Genomic DNA, 16,941 nt, shown 5'->3' on the forward strand with positions numbered 1-16,941 from the left:
GAAAACTTTACTGTGTTAGTTCTGCCAAAGCACTGAGGAAATTCTCAAGCCTGTGACAGCCAAATGTGGAAAGTGATTATTCAAACTATCAGCCAGCTGGAACCAACAGCGGGCCAGTGCACTTGACTTGTAACATGGTTATAGACACAGTGGGTAAAGGTGGGTATCCCCTCAATCAGGTGATCTCCTGAATCCATAAGGGACAGTCTAGATGCAGAATGTCTCCCAAAGGCTTGGTTCTCAGCTGGGTGCTGCTGGGATGAGGTGGAAGGAGAGGTTATAGTCCATTGGGGGAGCACGCCCTTGTCTCCTTCTTACTTGCTGGTATGAGATTCACAGTTTGCTCCACCATGTGTTTCCCCCTTGCCATCTCTGCCTCACAACAGTAGCTGAGATGCAAGGGTCTACCGTATCAAGGACCTCAATGCCACACAACCCTCCTCTGTCCCTTGATGACCTTGTGTTTGTGAAGTGGGTGATGAAAGTGAACTTCCAAAGCAAGTAAGTGAATTGGGAGATGTACTTTTGTGATAGCTGAAATAGCTCTAGAAGCTCAGATGGATGCTTGTGTGTGTGCATGCTTAAAAGCAAGCTTATGAGAGAGACGGGAGAGAGAGAGAGAGAGAGAGAGAGAGAGAGAGAGAGAGAGAGAGAGAGAGAGAGAGAGAGAGAGAGAGAGAGAGAGAGAGAGAGAAACTGAGACCACAGGGGAAATGAAAACAAAATACATCTATGTGGGAGACACACTGCTCCCTAAACATTGTCTCAGAACCCAGCATAACAAATCCGTCCCATATCAACTACTGAGAGACTTTCAGTTTTCTATAGTTCATCACTTGACTTTGGCTCCTCCCTGAAATGCAATACATTGCCAAAGTGCTATAAGGGTCCCCATAAGTCACAGACTGTGTTTCACAGAACACTAGGGGAAAAGGTAGCTGTTCACTTCCAAAGCAGTTTGGCATATGTAAATTTTTGAACATATTGAATTCCAAACCTCAAGAGACCTACAACACCTCCAGTGTTCACTGTGCCATGATATAAGTTCTTATAACAACTCTGCCAGCAGATCACATGCACTGCAGTTTTAAAATCTCTTCCCATTCCTGACTTAAAACTCTGGGTCCAGGTTCTTGACAATAATTTCAAGGAAATAAGCATTAAATCGTATCCAGTTAGCCAATAGAATGGCTCCGGGTTATGTTTTTATGATGTTGTTGTTAGTATCCAGGTATCTGTGCTGGCCTGCCTTTGGAGTCCTGGCAGGATAGGCCCTTAGTTGCAGCCACTAAGAACACCACCTGTGCATATTCACTATGTTCCCTTTTAAAAGAGCCCTGCCCACCTCCCATCCTCCTCTTTCTTTCTCTCCCTCTCTCTGTCTGTTCCTCCCCCCACCCCCTTTGCCCCTTTCCTCCCTCCTGCTGCTTCTGTCTTCTGTCCCCTAAGACCAGTCTCCCACTTCCCTCTCCCTTTTGTGAGATCCTTTTCCACTAATTAAAAAAAACCCTCCTCTTGAACTCTATCACATTGTGTCCTTCTCTCTCACACTGCTTTTTAAACCTCCCATTTGAAAGCTACAGGAAAGCCAGGCAGTGGTGGCACATGGCTTTAATCCCATCACTTGGGAGACAGAGGCAGGTGAATCTCTAAATTCTAGGTCAGTCTGCTCCATAGAGTGATCTCCAGAACATTCAGGGCTACGGAGAGTTCTACATTCTCTAGTAGTCAGCCTTCATCAGGAAATCTGGAAAATAGCTCTTAGTACTCTTGTTTGATTTCACAATAAAATGTAATCTGCAGAAAACCACGTGGACAGGAAGGACTTGGAAAGGAAAGTATCCCAATACAGGACAAAACAAACTACCAGCTGTTGCAATATCTTGCACCGTGGTTCCATGGCCCCTGGGGACAGGGGTGTGTCCTTGTCATCTGAAATGACAAGGTCCAGCTCATGGTCCATCTCAGAACTAGTCTTTGGCTTGGTTCACAGGCCACAATGCCAGGGTAGGAAGCATGGAGCAACAGCCAGCTTGTTTGTGTCCATGGGCTGAAACCATACTAAAAAAAAATCTTTAAGACAAAACCAGGCATATTTCTTTATCATTTTCCAGGTTTCTTTTTGGTAGGGGATTTCTAATTGGTTACTTCTCTTTTTCTCTTTTTGATGTAAGAGGGATCAAACTCAGGGCCTTGACCATAATCTACCACTGAACTGCACTCTCAATCTAGTTTGGAAGTTTTAATGAACACTGGAAGGCAACTTGTCTCCAACAGGCAAAGGCCCTGCAGTCCTGTCTTTGTTGTGTTTGTCTGTCTGTCTGTTTATTTGTTTTTCAAGATAGGGTTTCTCTGTGTAACAGCCCTGACAGTCCTGGAGCTCATTCTGTAGACCAGGCTTGCTTTGAACTCAGAGATCAGCCTTCCTCTGACTCCCAAGTACTGGGATTAAAAGTGTGCACCACTGCTCTGCCTCTTTGATTTTAAACACACACACTCACGTACACACACAAAGGAACACACACACACACACACACACACACACACACACACACACACACACACACTAACCTGGTGGGTTAATGTTCTCCAATAATGTTTTGAATGAAGATCTTCTAAAGCACTCTCATACCTGTCTGCCAGACTAGGATATCGCCTTGGGTCCTGCAGAGGAAAATGAGAGTAGACATTTAACATCTCCCAGAATGCTCTAGGGGAGGAATGAAGCTGGTACACTTCCCAGCAAGCATCTCTACTCTGAAGTCTGGAGTTGATTAAGCATTTACCCTTTCAGATCCCACCTGACCATAGGACAGGAACATGCAGATACATATCTGCCTACATGATGTGATAAACCACAAAAATCAGAATATCATTGACTGCCATCATCTCTGTTTCATAAGTGTCTGGGGCAAGGGTCATATACACCAACACAACAATGAAACAGAAGTCAAATAAAACACAAAAGACAAAACTCAAAGCAGGAAAAGTCAGAACCAATGCCTATTACTGCAAACATCCCCAAAGTTGCTTGGTGGCATCTGCCAGTGCAGAGATGGCACTGCTGTTGTCACCACACAGGAGGATGTCTTCTGAAAACAGAAGAGTAGGCCAAGCACTACTTTATATGTGACATTGGACAACATACTTTGTGATTATTTTATAATTTAATAATTATTTAATTTTTACAATTAAATAATTTTAATAGAAAATAAAGTTACCAACAGTTATTATTTTCAAAGAGAGGAAGGTACATGAAGTGCAGAAGCTTTCAAATATATCAGCTAATTCAGCAAAGGACTGTATTATTTGCTATTCATTAGGAGTGTCTACAATTAGTTTTATCTTTTTACTTTTGGTTACTTGGTAGTAGTATAATATTTATACATGATTTTGACTTACCCCTCTAAAGATGTGATACAACCAATTGGTTCTTATTTGTTTTCATCTATACTGAGAGGACAACCTTAAAAAATCTCCATGGGAAGACTTCCTGTATTTATCTATTTAATGTAATTTTATTAATTCTTTGAGATATCTGTATAATGAGTTTTGATCAAATTAACGCCTCTCCCCACTCTTCCCCCCTATTTAAAATTATTGTGTTGTTCTCTATACAAGGCAAGCAATCATGGCTTGATTGTAAGAAATGGTTTTCAGAGAACTTTCTTTCCAGTTGTGTTGTCGCACATATATGCAGCATATGTACCACATATGTATCACAATAACATAGCCCTGTGATAAGGGAGAGCAGGTGAAAGATGCGTGCATATCAGTAGCCTTACTAAATACTGTCACTTCTCCCCAGCATGCCTCTCAATCACTGGACACCTCACTAAACATTTTTCCTGCAATGACTCGCTTAACAATACAGCAGTGGCTGCCATTGTCTTGTGGAGGGCAGTTAACCCAGACAAGAAAATCAAATGTAGGAACAGGATTTTCTCAGTGTTATACAGACAGATGCGAAGATATAGTATCTGAGTGGTGTTCAGCAAAACCCTGTGCAGGTCTGTGCCCCCTTGCAATTCTTCCTCTAACTTACAGCCATCCACAGACAGCCCCGTGGAAAGCCATCACTAGGATGTGATTCCAGTTTGTCATCCATTATAGTCCACATTCCTCAGCAGGGCTTGTGCCTCTGCTTTCGTCACCACAGTTCACAAAATGAGTCCCACCTACCATCCTCTTCAAACCCTGTGACACCTCCAGGTAGAACTTGAAGAGGAAGCTGATGATGAGGGTCCTCTTGAACTCCACCTTCCCCCCGGGAGCAGAGCCTGGAAGGGTGACTTCATTCAAAAGCAGCCTGCACGCTGTATCCAGCATCTCTTCATTCCAGGGCCTGTGAGAGGCAGAGGAGGAGACTCACAGGCAGAACTCATTACCTCACAGGTTTGGCTGACAGATGAGGCAGCCAGCTGCAGTCTTTAGAGGAGGAGGAGTGGAGTTCAGGCTGGTCGGCCACTCTCCAAGCATCTGGACTGGGTCTCACCACAACCTCACCCATCAGAATTCCTGAGCTCAGGAGTCACTCACTGCCTTGTTTACTCCTAGGTCATTTCTGTATGGCAGCACCTACATTAGCACTGTGTGTGTTCACTTACAGAATTCTCACAGGGACTCACAAGGTAGGTTTGAGTCTCTTCTTTGACAGCTAAGGAAACATGTTCCACAGTGTTAAATAGAATACCTGGGCTCATGGGGTTAAGGAAACTGAAGTAAGACATGCACCAGGCTGTCTGAACCATTAAAGGTTTAAGACACATACGCTGAATTACTTCTCTCTGTTCATTTGTCTAGTAAGTTCCCAAGAAAGATTAGCTATTATCACCACAGATAAATCAACTCAGGTAAGCAAGAGATGGTTAGAAACCAATTAGCACATGATCTGTTTTTCATCAGGGTAAATTAATCTCCCACAAAAGAATGCAAATTTATACTACAGGGAATGAGCATCTGACCCCCGTTCTGTTTCTGTCTCTCACATACACATATACACATGTACACATACCAGACACACATACACATACATACGTAGAAACTTGTGTGCTTACGCACACTACATACACAGATTATATAAAAATCACTTCTGCATTTGCTAAAAAGCAACATGAAATTGATTATGAAATCTTGTTGGGGTTCCAGCCATCAAACTGTGAGATCCTAAGTCTTTTTCTTCTTTTTATTGCAGCTTCCCACTGGCTGGGTTTTTCTGTTACCTGGAAGCTAAAGACACAATGTCTTACCTTCCGATGAGTTTCTGGCAGGAGTTTTTAGCACAGATGGTGGTTGGGCCGACACCACCATACAAAATGGATAACTCTTTAATGATGTCTCCTCCTTCTCTAAATAGGACTCTCATTCCAGAGTTGATAATTGCTAGTGCATTCTGGTGGCGCTGGGCTTGTCTGAAGGCTGACACAAACTCCCACTGAAGAAAAAGGCACAAACAGAACTCCCTGAGAGACCACTCCATGCTGAAGGGGTGATTTGATTTCAGCCCATCTTCTGTTATGGGCTCTGTCCGCGTTCCCTAAGTTCAGAGGCTGGGATTTTAACCCCGGTCTCTCAGCTCTTGTAGACAGGGTGTTAGAATCGCTAAGGTGAAAGTGAGGTAACTAGTGAGGGCCCTGGTAAGAGCCGAAGTGGACAGAGTCATGGAAAGGACCACAAAAAAGCAGAAGGTGGGCACCTATGTTCAAAGGAAAACATCAGCACTACTGACACCCCGACATCAGAGATCTAGCCCCAGACTTCCCAGAAAATGAATTCCATTATTTGAGCCACTCCGTGTATGCTTCTTTGGGAGGGCAGCTCCCGTAAACCATCACATTTCGTGAGGCAGGATCGAATCCTGTATCTCTTAGGGAAGAAGTCAGAAAGGACAAAGAATGTCTTTAAAAATCTTTAGAGATTAAGGCAGAGGAAGAAGGAAGAAGATCTACTAGTTCTTGAGGAAGATCTCCTAGATCTAGAAGTGGCAGGGGACTTCACACCAGGGTAGCAGTGACTGTGCACAAATCCCCCAGGGAACAGTGACCTCTGTCACTTCCTAGAGTGAGCTTCAGGCTCTGCAAACACGTGTCTGTCCTGAGCCCACTCAAGCTACAGATGCTGGGGCACTGGGGAATGGAGAGGAAGGCCATCCTCACCTTCCTGGAACAGGGGATGGTCACTGAGACCAAGACTTCCTGAGGCTTAAGATCTGCATCAGGACACTTGCGGAGAAACTGCTCACTTAACGGGATCTGTCGTTCTCCATCTGTGGAAAAAAATGACACCTTCTCTGGAATCTTCAGTCTCTTGAATAAAATTCCCGAACTGGGAAAAGATTCTACTGGCGTGTGTGTGTGTGTGTGTGTGTGTGTGTGTGTGTGTGTGTGTGTGTGTGTGTGTGTGTGTCCTCTGACAACATCTTACAACATCTTACAACGTTTCTTCCAGTCTAGCCCTCCTCCCTCCTTTGCCTTATCTCCTTGCTTACAGACAACAGCACCCAGAGATTCACAAAGAACAGGCACCTTAGCATCCTCTTCCCAATAGCCTAGGGCTTCCCATGAGACACCAGATATCAATATCCCTTTTGATACCTGATCAAGTCAATGCACAACCATTCCAGTTTTTGGTCTATAACCAGGAAACCTATCATCTCCAACGGTAAATTTAAAAAAAATCCCTTCAGTGAACTTAACACCACTGAGTGCTATTTTATTTGGGTATGCTCCACCCACACCAGCATGTAAAGAATTTCAGTCCTTCAGTCAATGGACTGGAGGTAGGAACAGTTTAAAGCCATAGGAAAATATAACAATGAAAAAAACATAAAAAGCTTTTTGTGTTCATAGTCTCTCATCCAGCCTTACTTCTCATGACAGGAGTTCTCTCAAAGGTGTTTTACTAAAGTTGAAACTCAGAATTTAGATTTTCCTCCTTAAGACTACTTACAAGTTTAAATGCTAGGAGCTGATGTTTCACGATGTATGTAACAGAAAGCTAGTTCACAGTTTAAATGAAGCCTCCATATATTTGTAGAAAAGCAATTATAAAAATTTCCTAAAATTATTAGAAAAACTGGAGAAAGAATAGTCTTGCCCTAAATTTCAAAAATAATAGTCAACTACATAATTTCAGCATGATGTCTGATAAGCATTCAGTTGAAAAGATTGGTGAGCATTCAATGAGACAGAGTAGAAATCCAAAGCATGGATGACATGGGAGTCAAAAACCCATGTGTCAGGCAGAATGTCTGCAACCAAAGGGGCTCAGTGGCTCCAGAGTTTATAGTTTGCACCAATGATCAGCTCACATCTGGACATTAACCAACACAAGCTTGTCCATGGAGATGGGAAAAAATACTTAACAGAATCCCAGGACAGGTATAAATGCGGGCAAACACATTTGTAAAGACAGTATCAGGTCTCCAGGTCCAATAGTTTGGCCCCTGATAGATCAAGGTCTCAAGAAGATACAGATGGAGAGACTGGTAGATAGTTTTAAGACAGACTGATGAACTTCTCAGCCTTAGAAAGGGAAGGAAATTAGTAATGTTTTAGTAAACAGTCCTTTTCCATACCGGACTCCCTGCCTCCCCAGAGGTGAGAGAAATAAATGAAGCTTAATAACTCCCCACCCTGAAACTGCTGTTTACCTGTGGACAGCAAGTGGAGGGTGCAGTTCCCCACAGCCAGGATGGGATTCAGATCTGAGTCCAGATGTCTGCTCACAATGTGGCCCCCTAAAGACTTTAAAAAGCAGGTATTTCACTCTGTTACATAGTTACAAAGCACAAGCATGAAATACCCAGATACCCAGTGAGTGATGGGGGGGTGAGGGTGGGGGACTGGGGAAGGGACAGACACGGACTGTTCTTTTGTGTGTTTAAAGAACAGAAAGGAGCCATCAGTTACGGTCACCAGAGACCACAATGCCCAAGCTGACTTGCCAAATACATACAGCCATGCTCCTGATCTGGGAGCCAGCCAGAGTTCTCAGGTGCTTCAGGAGGGCACGGTACGTCTGTGTCTTCTCTTCTGGGAGCTTCCGGACCACAGCAGCCAGAATGTCCTTCACCTGATCCAGGCTGAGGCCAGCACCTAGGGTCAGCCCTGAAATAAAGTCTGTGTAAGTAATGCCGTGTGATCACTGATGGCCTAACAATGCTAGACCAAAGTGACAGACATGGAATCTTTATATTGGATACATGGCGTTGTGACCTTGAGTGATGTGATGGTGGTGTGACTGTGGTAGTGATGATGATCATGACAGAGACACCGATGGTGATGGAAGTGGGTGTGGTGGTGGCTGTGATGTGTGGGAGGGTTAGTTAAGGTGTTATTGGCGGTCATGGAGGTTAACTTTCATGTCTACTGAGTTTATCTCATATTACAGTAGCATAAAAAAACCTCCACATATTAAAACAAACCACAGGATATTAATAGGCTCAGTTCACAGATGGCTACCCTGAGACTCAGTTCAGTCATGTCCCAAGATCTCAGAGATACTATACATCATCACCAAGAAGTGAATTTTGTAACTTTATCCCAAACACACACTACAATGACTGTGGCTTCTCACTGCCATTAAACCAAATTCCTTTCCTAGGAATGAAAAAGGCCAGACTGCAGTTGCTTAACACCCAACTCTCCTCCATTTGCTGTGCTATGGAGAGCAGCCAGCCTGTCTCATTCATCTTCATCTTCTGTTCTGCACACATGGCATAGATCCTCCTAGAATACTTGTTCATTCCCTGATACTGCAGATAGGAAAGTTTCCCAGTGACAATCGATTTTTCAAACTATGTCTGGTGGAACTTAGAGAATTCCCCCTGGACTCCCACCAGGTCCTCACCACTCTGCCTGAAGACAATGTGAATTCTAACTAGAAACATCTCTCTCCTGACTGGCTGCTGGACTAAGCAGGTGACCTGATGAGTGCATTTCCAGGGAAACAAAAACCAGAAGAACTCACCGTCATGGTCCTGGCTTACAACACACAGCTCTTCAATTCTGTCAGGAGAAATTATGATGGGGTGGAAGACCCCTTTAAACTTTACTGCAGGCCCTAAGGGATTGTAGGAAAGACACAAGATTAGAACATATGACTGTTAATTACTCTCCTATTTTGAAATTATGGTTAAGCCCATGTCGTTAGACATCTGAAAGTTGTTTCCTTTTATCTAGATGTTTATTGCAAACCACAAGCAGAGGCAGAGGCAGATTAAACTTTGGAATTTTTGGAAATGGTATCCCTAAAACTTGTGTGACATGCACACTTAAATTTCACTTGGAAAAGGTCCTGGAGGCCATTCAAAGAGATGGGCAGCCACACTAGGACTTTGTGGGAAAAGAGAAAGCTCTGAAACTGTCTTTTAAGTAAAACATATTATACTCACAGAGACCCCACCCAGACAGGAAAGACAGAGCAGTTTCAGAAGGAGAACCAGTGTGGTCCCCAGATGGAAAGCCAGAACACTGATACCTGCTGCCGGCTTACCATTGGGCCACCTTCTACTTCAGTGAAGCACAGGCTAGCCCTGCAGTTGGCTTACCATGGGAGAATCCTCTGTTCTAGTGAAGCATAGGCTAGACCCCCTGCTGACTTACCATGGTGCCCACCTCTGCTCCAATAGGGCAGGCAATTTTCTATTGCTGTAACATCTCTTGAACAATACTGTGTTTTCTACCTGTTCTCCTGACAAGAAACCGACATGAAGCTTGTTTCCCTCATGAGCTGTCCCAGGGTGTCTACATACCCACAGAGGTGTTGCCCATGACAATGGGGGCCTGGGAATGCTTGAATTTAAGTTCCAGGAGTTCCTTCAGGGTCACTGGGGAAATCCATGTCACTCTATCACCACAAAACTCTCTGGACCTGGGAGGCTGCTTCTCAGCCATTACCTATTGAAAACACAACAGGGATTTGAAAGAACTTCTAACAAAATTCCCATCTCTTTTCACTCTATTTTTATTGAAACAGAGAAAAGACATACATATCTTCTAAGAACTAAGTTTTGTGACCTGGAAGTAGAGCTTAACCAGGAGCCAGAGTTGAAGGTTAAAGTCTGGCTGTAGTTTACTCCTGGAAACTCATGCTCCCATTGGCTCTCCAATACCTCACAGTAACTCATTCTGGTGTTCACTAACATAACAATCTACGCATTTTGTCAAATCATTCTATGGAAACATGAACTTCAGCATAAGAGGAAGGAAAAACAAGTCTACATTGAACACATTGACTGTATCTTCATGACTTTTAACACGTATCACCAGCTGTGTTTACATCCTCCAACCCTCATGGCGGCTCTACCCTCCCCTCTCCACCTTGCCTGGGCTCTGAGGCAAGGATGACGGGTGAGTGCTGCCTGTTTGCCCATCAGTTTGTCCTTTATAAAATTCTATTAATCCTTTGAGAATTTTCTATATGAACACAGTATACATTCCTTATATTCCCTTCCATTCTTCCCCTAACTACTCCAAGGTTAACTAACCTTCCATCTTCCCAAACTTTTTTTTGTTTGTTTTCTGAGACAGGGTTTCTCTGTGTAGCTTTGGAGACTGTCCTGGCACTCACTCTGTAGACCAGGCTGTATTACAGAGATCTGTCTGCCTCTACCTGCCGAGTGCTGGGAATTAAAGGTGTGCCCAACTAACACCTGGCTCCATCCTTCCAACTTTATGTCCCCTTTTCTTCCTCCAAAACCTACTGAATACAATTTGTGCTCTCCATATACTGATGCATATGAGGCCATCGCCTGGGTCATGGTCACCCTAGAAAGAGTCATGTACTTGATGAAAACTGACCCTCCCTCTCCAGCAGCCTTTAACTGTATCAGCTAAGGGTGGGATTCATGTACTTCTCACCTCTGCATGCTAAATGTTGACTACATTGAGCTTTTGCAGACTGAATTCATGAGTGCAGTGACCATGTCATGTCTAGAGGACACTACTTCTTCTCCCTTTTCCCAGTGGTCCCTGAGTTTTGGGGGTGGAGTGTAATGTAGATGTCCCTTTCATGCTGAGCAGAGCACTCCATAGGTAATTATTCGCTACTTTGACAAGCTGAGGATATCTGCATTAACCACTGTCTGCTGTACAGTGACATGTTCCTGATGACCTCTGACAGCCACACCATCAGCTTTGGAAAAGGCCACTCCTGCCATTTGAACCCGAGCTCTTTTAGATGAACAACAGTCTTCCTTACCATTAGCTCTGGGGGAAATATCAGCTCCTGGGTTGGGTCTAGTGGCAGAAACTCCTCCTCTGAGAAGAGTTCAGGACTTGTCTTTAAAAAGAAAAAATGACAGAAGTTACAGTAGTGCCCCCTAATTTCAGGGGACATTGATGCCTGTTGGTACACACAACTACAGGCAGTTTGAACTTTGCAAGGTTCTTACACACTTTTCAATTTTCCTTATTCATTCTTACTGCAAATATTAGCAACATACTTTAGTATTAAACACATTTTCCCTGGAAAAAAAGTACCTGTAAGTATTCATTGTCATATCTGAACTATAGCCTCACTAAGCTTGTGCTTGGTGTCATTATTAAGTACCTTGAACACAGGTACTGCAATACTGTGCTAGTCAAACTGATACCAATGACAACTACTTAGTGACAGATGGGCAGAAAAGTATGCAGCATGGATACATTGGACAACGGGGTGGTTCACATTCTAAGTGAGATATGGGCGAGCATAGTGAGAGTGCCTCATGCTATTCACAATGGCATGCATGTTGAAACATAAATTATTTCTAGAATTTCCCACTTAATATTTTCAGAATATGGTTGAGCACAGGTCACTCAGATTGCAGGAAGGGAAACTGTAGACAAGGGGTGACTACTATATTACTGTCAAGGACCTCTATGTTAAATTATTTATGAAATGAGACTGGAGGAAGATGGTCAGACAATCCAGGTAGGTGGCACATGGCTATAATCACAGGACTTGGGAGACAGACTCCAGAACAGCATGAATTCAAGAGCTGGCTTAGTTACATGGTAAGTCAGAGGACAGAATGAGCTTCACAAGACCTCCTCTCCCCCCAGCAGAAGGCATTCAGACAAACAGAAGAGGAAAGGAACTAGTCAGTCATGATCCTAGCTGCCAGTCAAGGGCTCTGATGCAGACCTGGCCTCTAGTAACTCGCAGCGTGCCTCTGCACCCATCAGCTCCCTACACATTCCCTTGAGTCTGGGACAGTGGAGGAGAAGGAGCAAAAGACACAGAGATCAAGAGAGAGTTGGAGTCGCCACCTCTCTGTCTTTCTTCTTTCATCTGTCTCCTTTGCTACTGGTCGCTGGAAATACTGTTTAAAAACCGAGAGATTCTAGAATCAATTCTCTCCTACAAATAGTAGAGATTGGATAGGGCCGATGTGTGCAATAAGGGACAGAGTGGATACAACAGGTTTATATATTAAATTCCTGTGCTTTCAATTGTTATGCTAATTGCATCTCTTTGTAAGACGGAGTGACATTGCAGTACACACACATGATAAGATCATGTCACTGTTTAGCACCTAGTATCTCAGACATTGTTTCTCTGTATGGAGAATGTTAAAGATTCTATTGGTTATTCTGAAATAGTCAACTGATTGTCAAACGCTGTCACACCACTGTGCTACAGGACAATCAGAAGCCACTCCTCTCACCCAGCTGTACCACAGTACCTGGTCACCCTCCTTTCTCCACCCCAATTTCTTCCTGGGCTGAATTTGTAGAACATATAGAGACAGTGAGAATGGGAGAGGGAACATGTTGACACAGTCAAAGTCATCAACTCGGGCAGCCACTGATTCTTCCAAAGACTAGGTCGCTGGCTGCTCCTGTATTGAACAACTTCATAACAACTTTACCATTCACTGACCTCATCACCTTCTGGTAACTCTGCCAATCCATTTACTCCTTGATTTAAACAGCACACCCCATTTTCTCTACTTTGACAGCATCCAGAAGCCTAATGGAGAAAAACAAAGCAAGCCCATCAGAATTCCATGGTGACTCTGTTGTTACCTGGGTGCCACAGTTGAAGCTGTAGAACCAATATCATAAGCGTTGTAAAAGAAAACCACTTATACTTCCACATATCCAAGCTAACTCTAATGACAGCAAGTTTACAATAAATTCTGAATACCAGTGATTATTCTGTAAACTTCACAAAGTTCTTACTAGGTAATCCTGTCATATAGCAATAAGCATTATCAATATTAATTACTGACACTAACAATATTTTAAATACCACTAATAGTAGTAAGAAGAATTAATGCCTTGCTTTGATCTTATCTATGAGGTATTGATTCCATAGTTCACCTTGCAGAAGTGATTGTCTGGTGGAAAGGGAGGACCCATCATGACTGAATGTGTATTAAAATTCTATAGAGCCTTTTCCTCTATATAGCTGTATAAAAATTCAGAAAAAAGCAAAGTCTTTCATAGGCTTTTGTTAGTTCTATTAATATTAATGATTGAGTAGCTTACAATTAGAATATGGTAACCCTGTCCTGGGGATTGGCAGTAACCATTGTCAAATAGTCAGTCCATTAGAAACATACGGTGGTACAGGGACAACTAGACAATACTGTGACCAGTGTTAAGCTGTATCACTCACAGACACATATCATGTTTGCAGGAGACTATGGGCACCCAGACAGGGTCCCTAACTTAGACAAACAGGTCAAGAACAACTTCTTAGAAGGAATGACTTATGGCCAATGACAAACTGATAGATGCTCACAGTTTGACTTCCCAGGCAGGGAAGGTCAGCCTCCTGCACAAGATGAAATGAAAGACAGGAATTGTAGACCTTGAGATGAGAGGTGAAGGACCACTAATACAGGATATTAGTAAAAATGAGCACTGCTATGAACACAATCAGCCACTCCTACACCGTTTTGCTTTATTTGGGGGAAAATGCTCTTGAACATGCATTCCTTTCTACTTACTTTACAGAAAGTCTTGCATGCGTCGATTATGGGCCTGTATCCAGTGCAGCGGCACAGATTTCCTAAGAAGACAGAGCCAGTCCTGTTACTCAAGTGCCCGGACAGAGGTATGGAGCACCAAGTGAATGACAGCATGAACGACCCCATCTTAGAAGAAAACTCTTTTGATGCCTTAATTCTGAAATCCCGGCTTTAAAATTTCATTTTTACATAAGCATCTTGGGTTATTTAGTCAGGAGTCCTGCAGTATAACATCTCAGCTATCTGTACTTATTCTCTATAAACACATTTTATACCCTCCTCTTGAGACAGATGGTTAACACAATTTAAAGACAAAACTTGTTCTGCAGCTACAATCAAGAGCTAAACTTAAAACAATAGCCACATTATTGAGATGCTACTGACATAAACTCACATGCATGTGTAATCAACTGATTAGTGATTGATGTATCTGGAGATAGTGTACAGTGGAAATCCATCTTCAGGGTCGATACCATGAGCAGGCCTATCATTCTGTGTTCTTGTGCCATTTATGTCCTTGATCTTCAGCCTGAAAGAAGGCGTTTCACAGAAGACCTACCCTCTCAGCAGCGGTTTACATAGTGTGGATAGCTGTGGGAACCAGGTTGAATCTATTGAACTTGTTCATTTTGTATAACAAATTTTGTAACCGCTGAATGATAGATAATTCCTCATTTTCTCCTTATCCAACCTCAGATAATCACTATTGGTTCACCAATCTATTCTCCATTCTATTGTACTATTTTAGGGTCTTTATATAATACAGTGCTTGCTCTTCTGGGTCTGGCTTGTTTGTCTTAACATTGTGTGCTATAATCCATGCATGTTACAGTAGAAGGATTTTCTTCTTGTTTTTTTTAAGGAAGATTCCTCTCATTATTAATACTTACTGTAGCAGCTATCAGTTTTTGACAGAGGCAAAGCAAAGGCAGAAGGAGAGAGAGAGAGACATAGAGGGAAGTTTCAACTGATCAAACCAGTTCTGTAACAGTACAGTTGGAAAAGTGGGTTGTTTTTTTTTACCTTGGGAGGCGATTAAGCACAACCATTATTAACAATAAATGATTTCACCAGTGTTTCTCTCACTATGGTTCTGTGTCCTTACTCGACCCCCACAATGAGGTCATGTTGTATTTGTGTGTGTGGTCTATGTACACATCTGTTGGTGTGTGTACAATTGTGTATGGGTATATATGGAGTACAGAGGTGGACACTGGGGGTTTTGCTCCTTGCTCTCCATGTACTTTTGAGACAGAGTCTTTCAGTGAACCTGGAACTCATCAGTTCTACTATATTGGCTGGCCCATGGGCTCCAGGGGTCCTCCTCAGTCTGTACATCCTCTTGCCCCAGTACGGTGGTTACACACCGTTAATCCCAGACTTTCATGTGGGAGATAGTGATCAAAACCCAGGTCCTCATGCCAGACACTGACTGACTGAGCCTGTTTCCCCAGCTCCTGAGGCTTTAGAAACAGCACTAGATCAAGTTCTCTGGGGACAGGTTTCCTCCTTTTTTGTTTTGTTTTTCAGTATAGGGTTTCTCTATGTATCCCTGGCCATCCTAGAACTCACTTTGTAGATCAGGCTGGCCTCAAACTCACAGAGATCCACCTGCCTCTGCTTCCAAAGTGCTGGGATCAAAAGCATGCACCACCATCACCAGACTCCCTCAAGATTTAAGCATCCTAAACAGACATAAAGTAATAATGGAACATCCAGGGAATCGGGCAGGATCCAGTTTAGGTGCTAGGTCAGGCCTCTCTGTCTGTGTTCACTCTGAGTGTCCCTGGAACACTTTGTAGAGGAAGTAAACATGCAAGCTTTAGACTTATGTTTCCTGGCAAAGAAATAAGAGGTGGGAGACAAAGACAAGTAGAGGCAGGAAGCATTCACCAGGCAGACAGAGAATCTGAGAAGCTATTAACTCTTAAATGTGTTCAGAATCTTCTCAATGTACACATACACACAGGTGTGCGTGTGCGCACAACAGGCACATGTGCTTGTGCGAGAGAGGGATGTCATCAATATAAGCATCACTAGCAGATTTCAGTCCAACTACAACTATACTCAGTGACACCCCTCTGACCAGTGCTCTGTGGTGGTGAGCAAATCTGTCACAGAACCTAGACGCTGCTTTTGCTAAAGAATCTATTGTTGACTCCTCTCTTGGACCTATATGAATGATAGTAACTAAACTCCACATGACACCAGCCACCTCTGCTTTCATTTCAAATGTCTCCTTCCCCTCACACTTCAGTGAGAGTCCAGGTCGACTCTGTGTAGAGGCCTGAAATCCTTTAGACTGTTATCCAAAGCCACTATTCCTCTCTCTTCAAGGCAGAGCATACACAGATAACTAAGGTGTTTTTAAGAGTTACAGGGACAGTTTCAAATGTCCTGAACAGACCCCTTGGAGTGGTACCCAGAAGCCTTCTGTCATGGTCCTATAACTCCCAAGAGTCCTGCAGACAGAAAACCCAGGATGAGCCTGCACCATTAAGGAGCAACCATCTCCTGAGTCTGAATCCCGGGGTCACAGGCTTGATAGACAAACCTCCTGTGGCATCAATGGAGATGACCCCAGAACAACTTCCTTGACACCACAAGGGGAACAACACCGAGGCTCAGCTGTGCAGCCCCGGCCTGTTGCTCATACGCTATACCCTCTGTTTAAACCAAGGCTCTCTTGTCAGTGTCCCGGTCGAAAGGGACATGAGACGTTCAGCCTCCCTCTTCTCCCAGTATAATCCCACTGAAAATATAATTCCTTTCCTCTTCACTTTTCCAATTGATCTCCAGGATGAGGGCTGGGACCTGGTTTGCTGGGGGTTCCCCAGAGTCAGGCCTGTTGCTTAGGATTCCCCTAACACACTCAGCAAACAGAAAACAGTGGTTAAAGTGCAGCACTCAGACATGAAGTGTCTTTCCCAGGGTGGGTGAATAACCCAGCCTTCTGATGGTTGTAGTAAACAGTATGG

The 16,941-nt window shown here is 43.5% G+C and overlaps 1 protein-coding gene across 3 annotated transcripts in view; it reads right to left on the bottom strand.

The window, feature by feature from the left end:
* LOC101842897 (aldehyde oxidase 1) overlaps nucleotides 1-16,941 on the bottom strand; it is a 60,350-nt gene that overhangs the window by 34,034 nt on the left and 9,375 nt on the right. For all 3 annotated transcript variants that reach the window (XM_040753588.1, XM_040753589.1, XM_040753590.1), the window contains 11 exons: nucleotides 13,943-14,004; nucleotides 12,868-12,957; nucleotides 11,203-11,283; nucleotides 9,755-9,899; nucleotides 8,971-9,063; nucleotides 7,957-8,108; nucleotides 7,652-7,745; nucleotides 6,156-6,265; nucleotides 5,250-5,434; nucleotides 4,183-4,345; nucleotides 2,572-2,664 (listed from right to left, as the gene is read on the bottom strand). In XM_040753588.1, coding sequence (XP_040609522.1) covers nucleotides 2,572-2,664; nucleotides 4,183-4,345; nucleotides 5,250-5,434; nucleotides 6,156-6,265; nucleotides 7,652-7,745; nucleotides 7,957-8,108; nucleotides 8,971-9,063; nucleotides 9,755-9,899; nucleotides 11,203-11,283; nucleotides 12,868-12,957; nucleotides 13,943-14,004 — 1,268 coding nt within the window. The remainder of the gene's footprint in view (nucleotides 1-2,571; nucleotides 2,665-4,182; nucleotides 4,346-5,249; nucleotides 5,435-6,155; nucleotides 6,266-7,651; nucleotides 7,746-7,956; nucleotides 8,109-8,970; nucleotides 9,064-9,754; nucleotides 9,900-11,202; nucleotides 11,284-12,867; nucleotides 12,958-13,942; nucleotides 14,005-16,941) is intronic.

This window comes from Mesocricetus auratus, unplaced genomic scaffold, assembly GCF_017639785.1.
Source record: "Mesocricetus auratus isolate SY011 unplaced genomic scaffold, BCM_Maur_2.0 Super-Scaffold_100010, whole genome shotgun sequence".
Taxonomy (NCBI): Eukaryota; Metazoa; Chordata; class Mammalia; order Rodentia; family Cricetidae; genus Mesocricetus; species Mesocricetus auratus.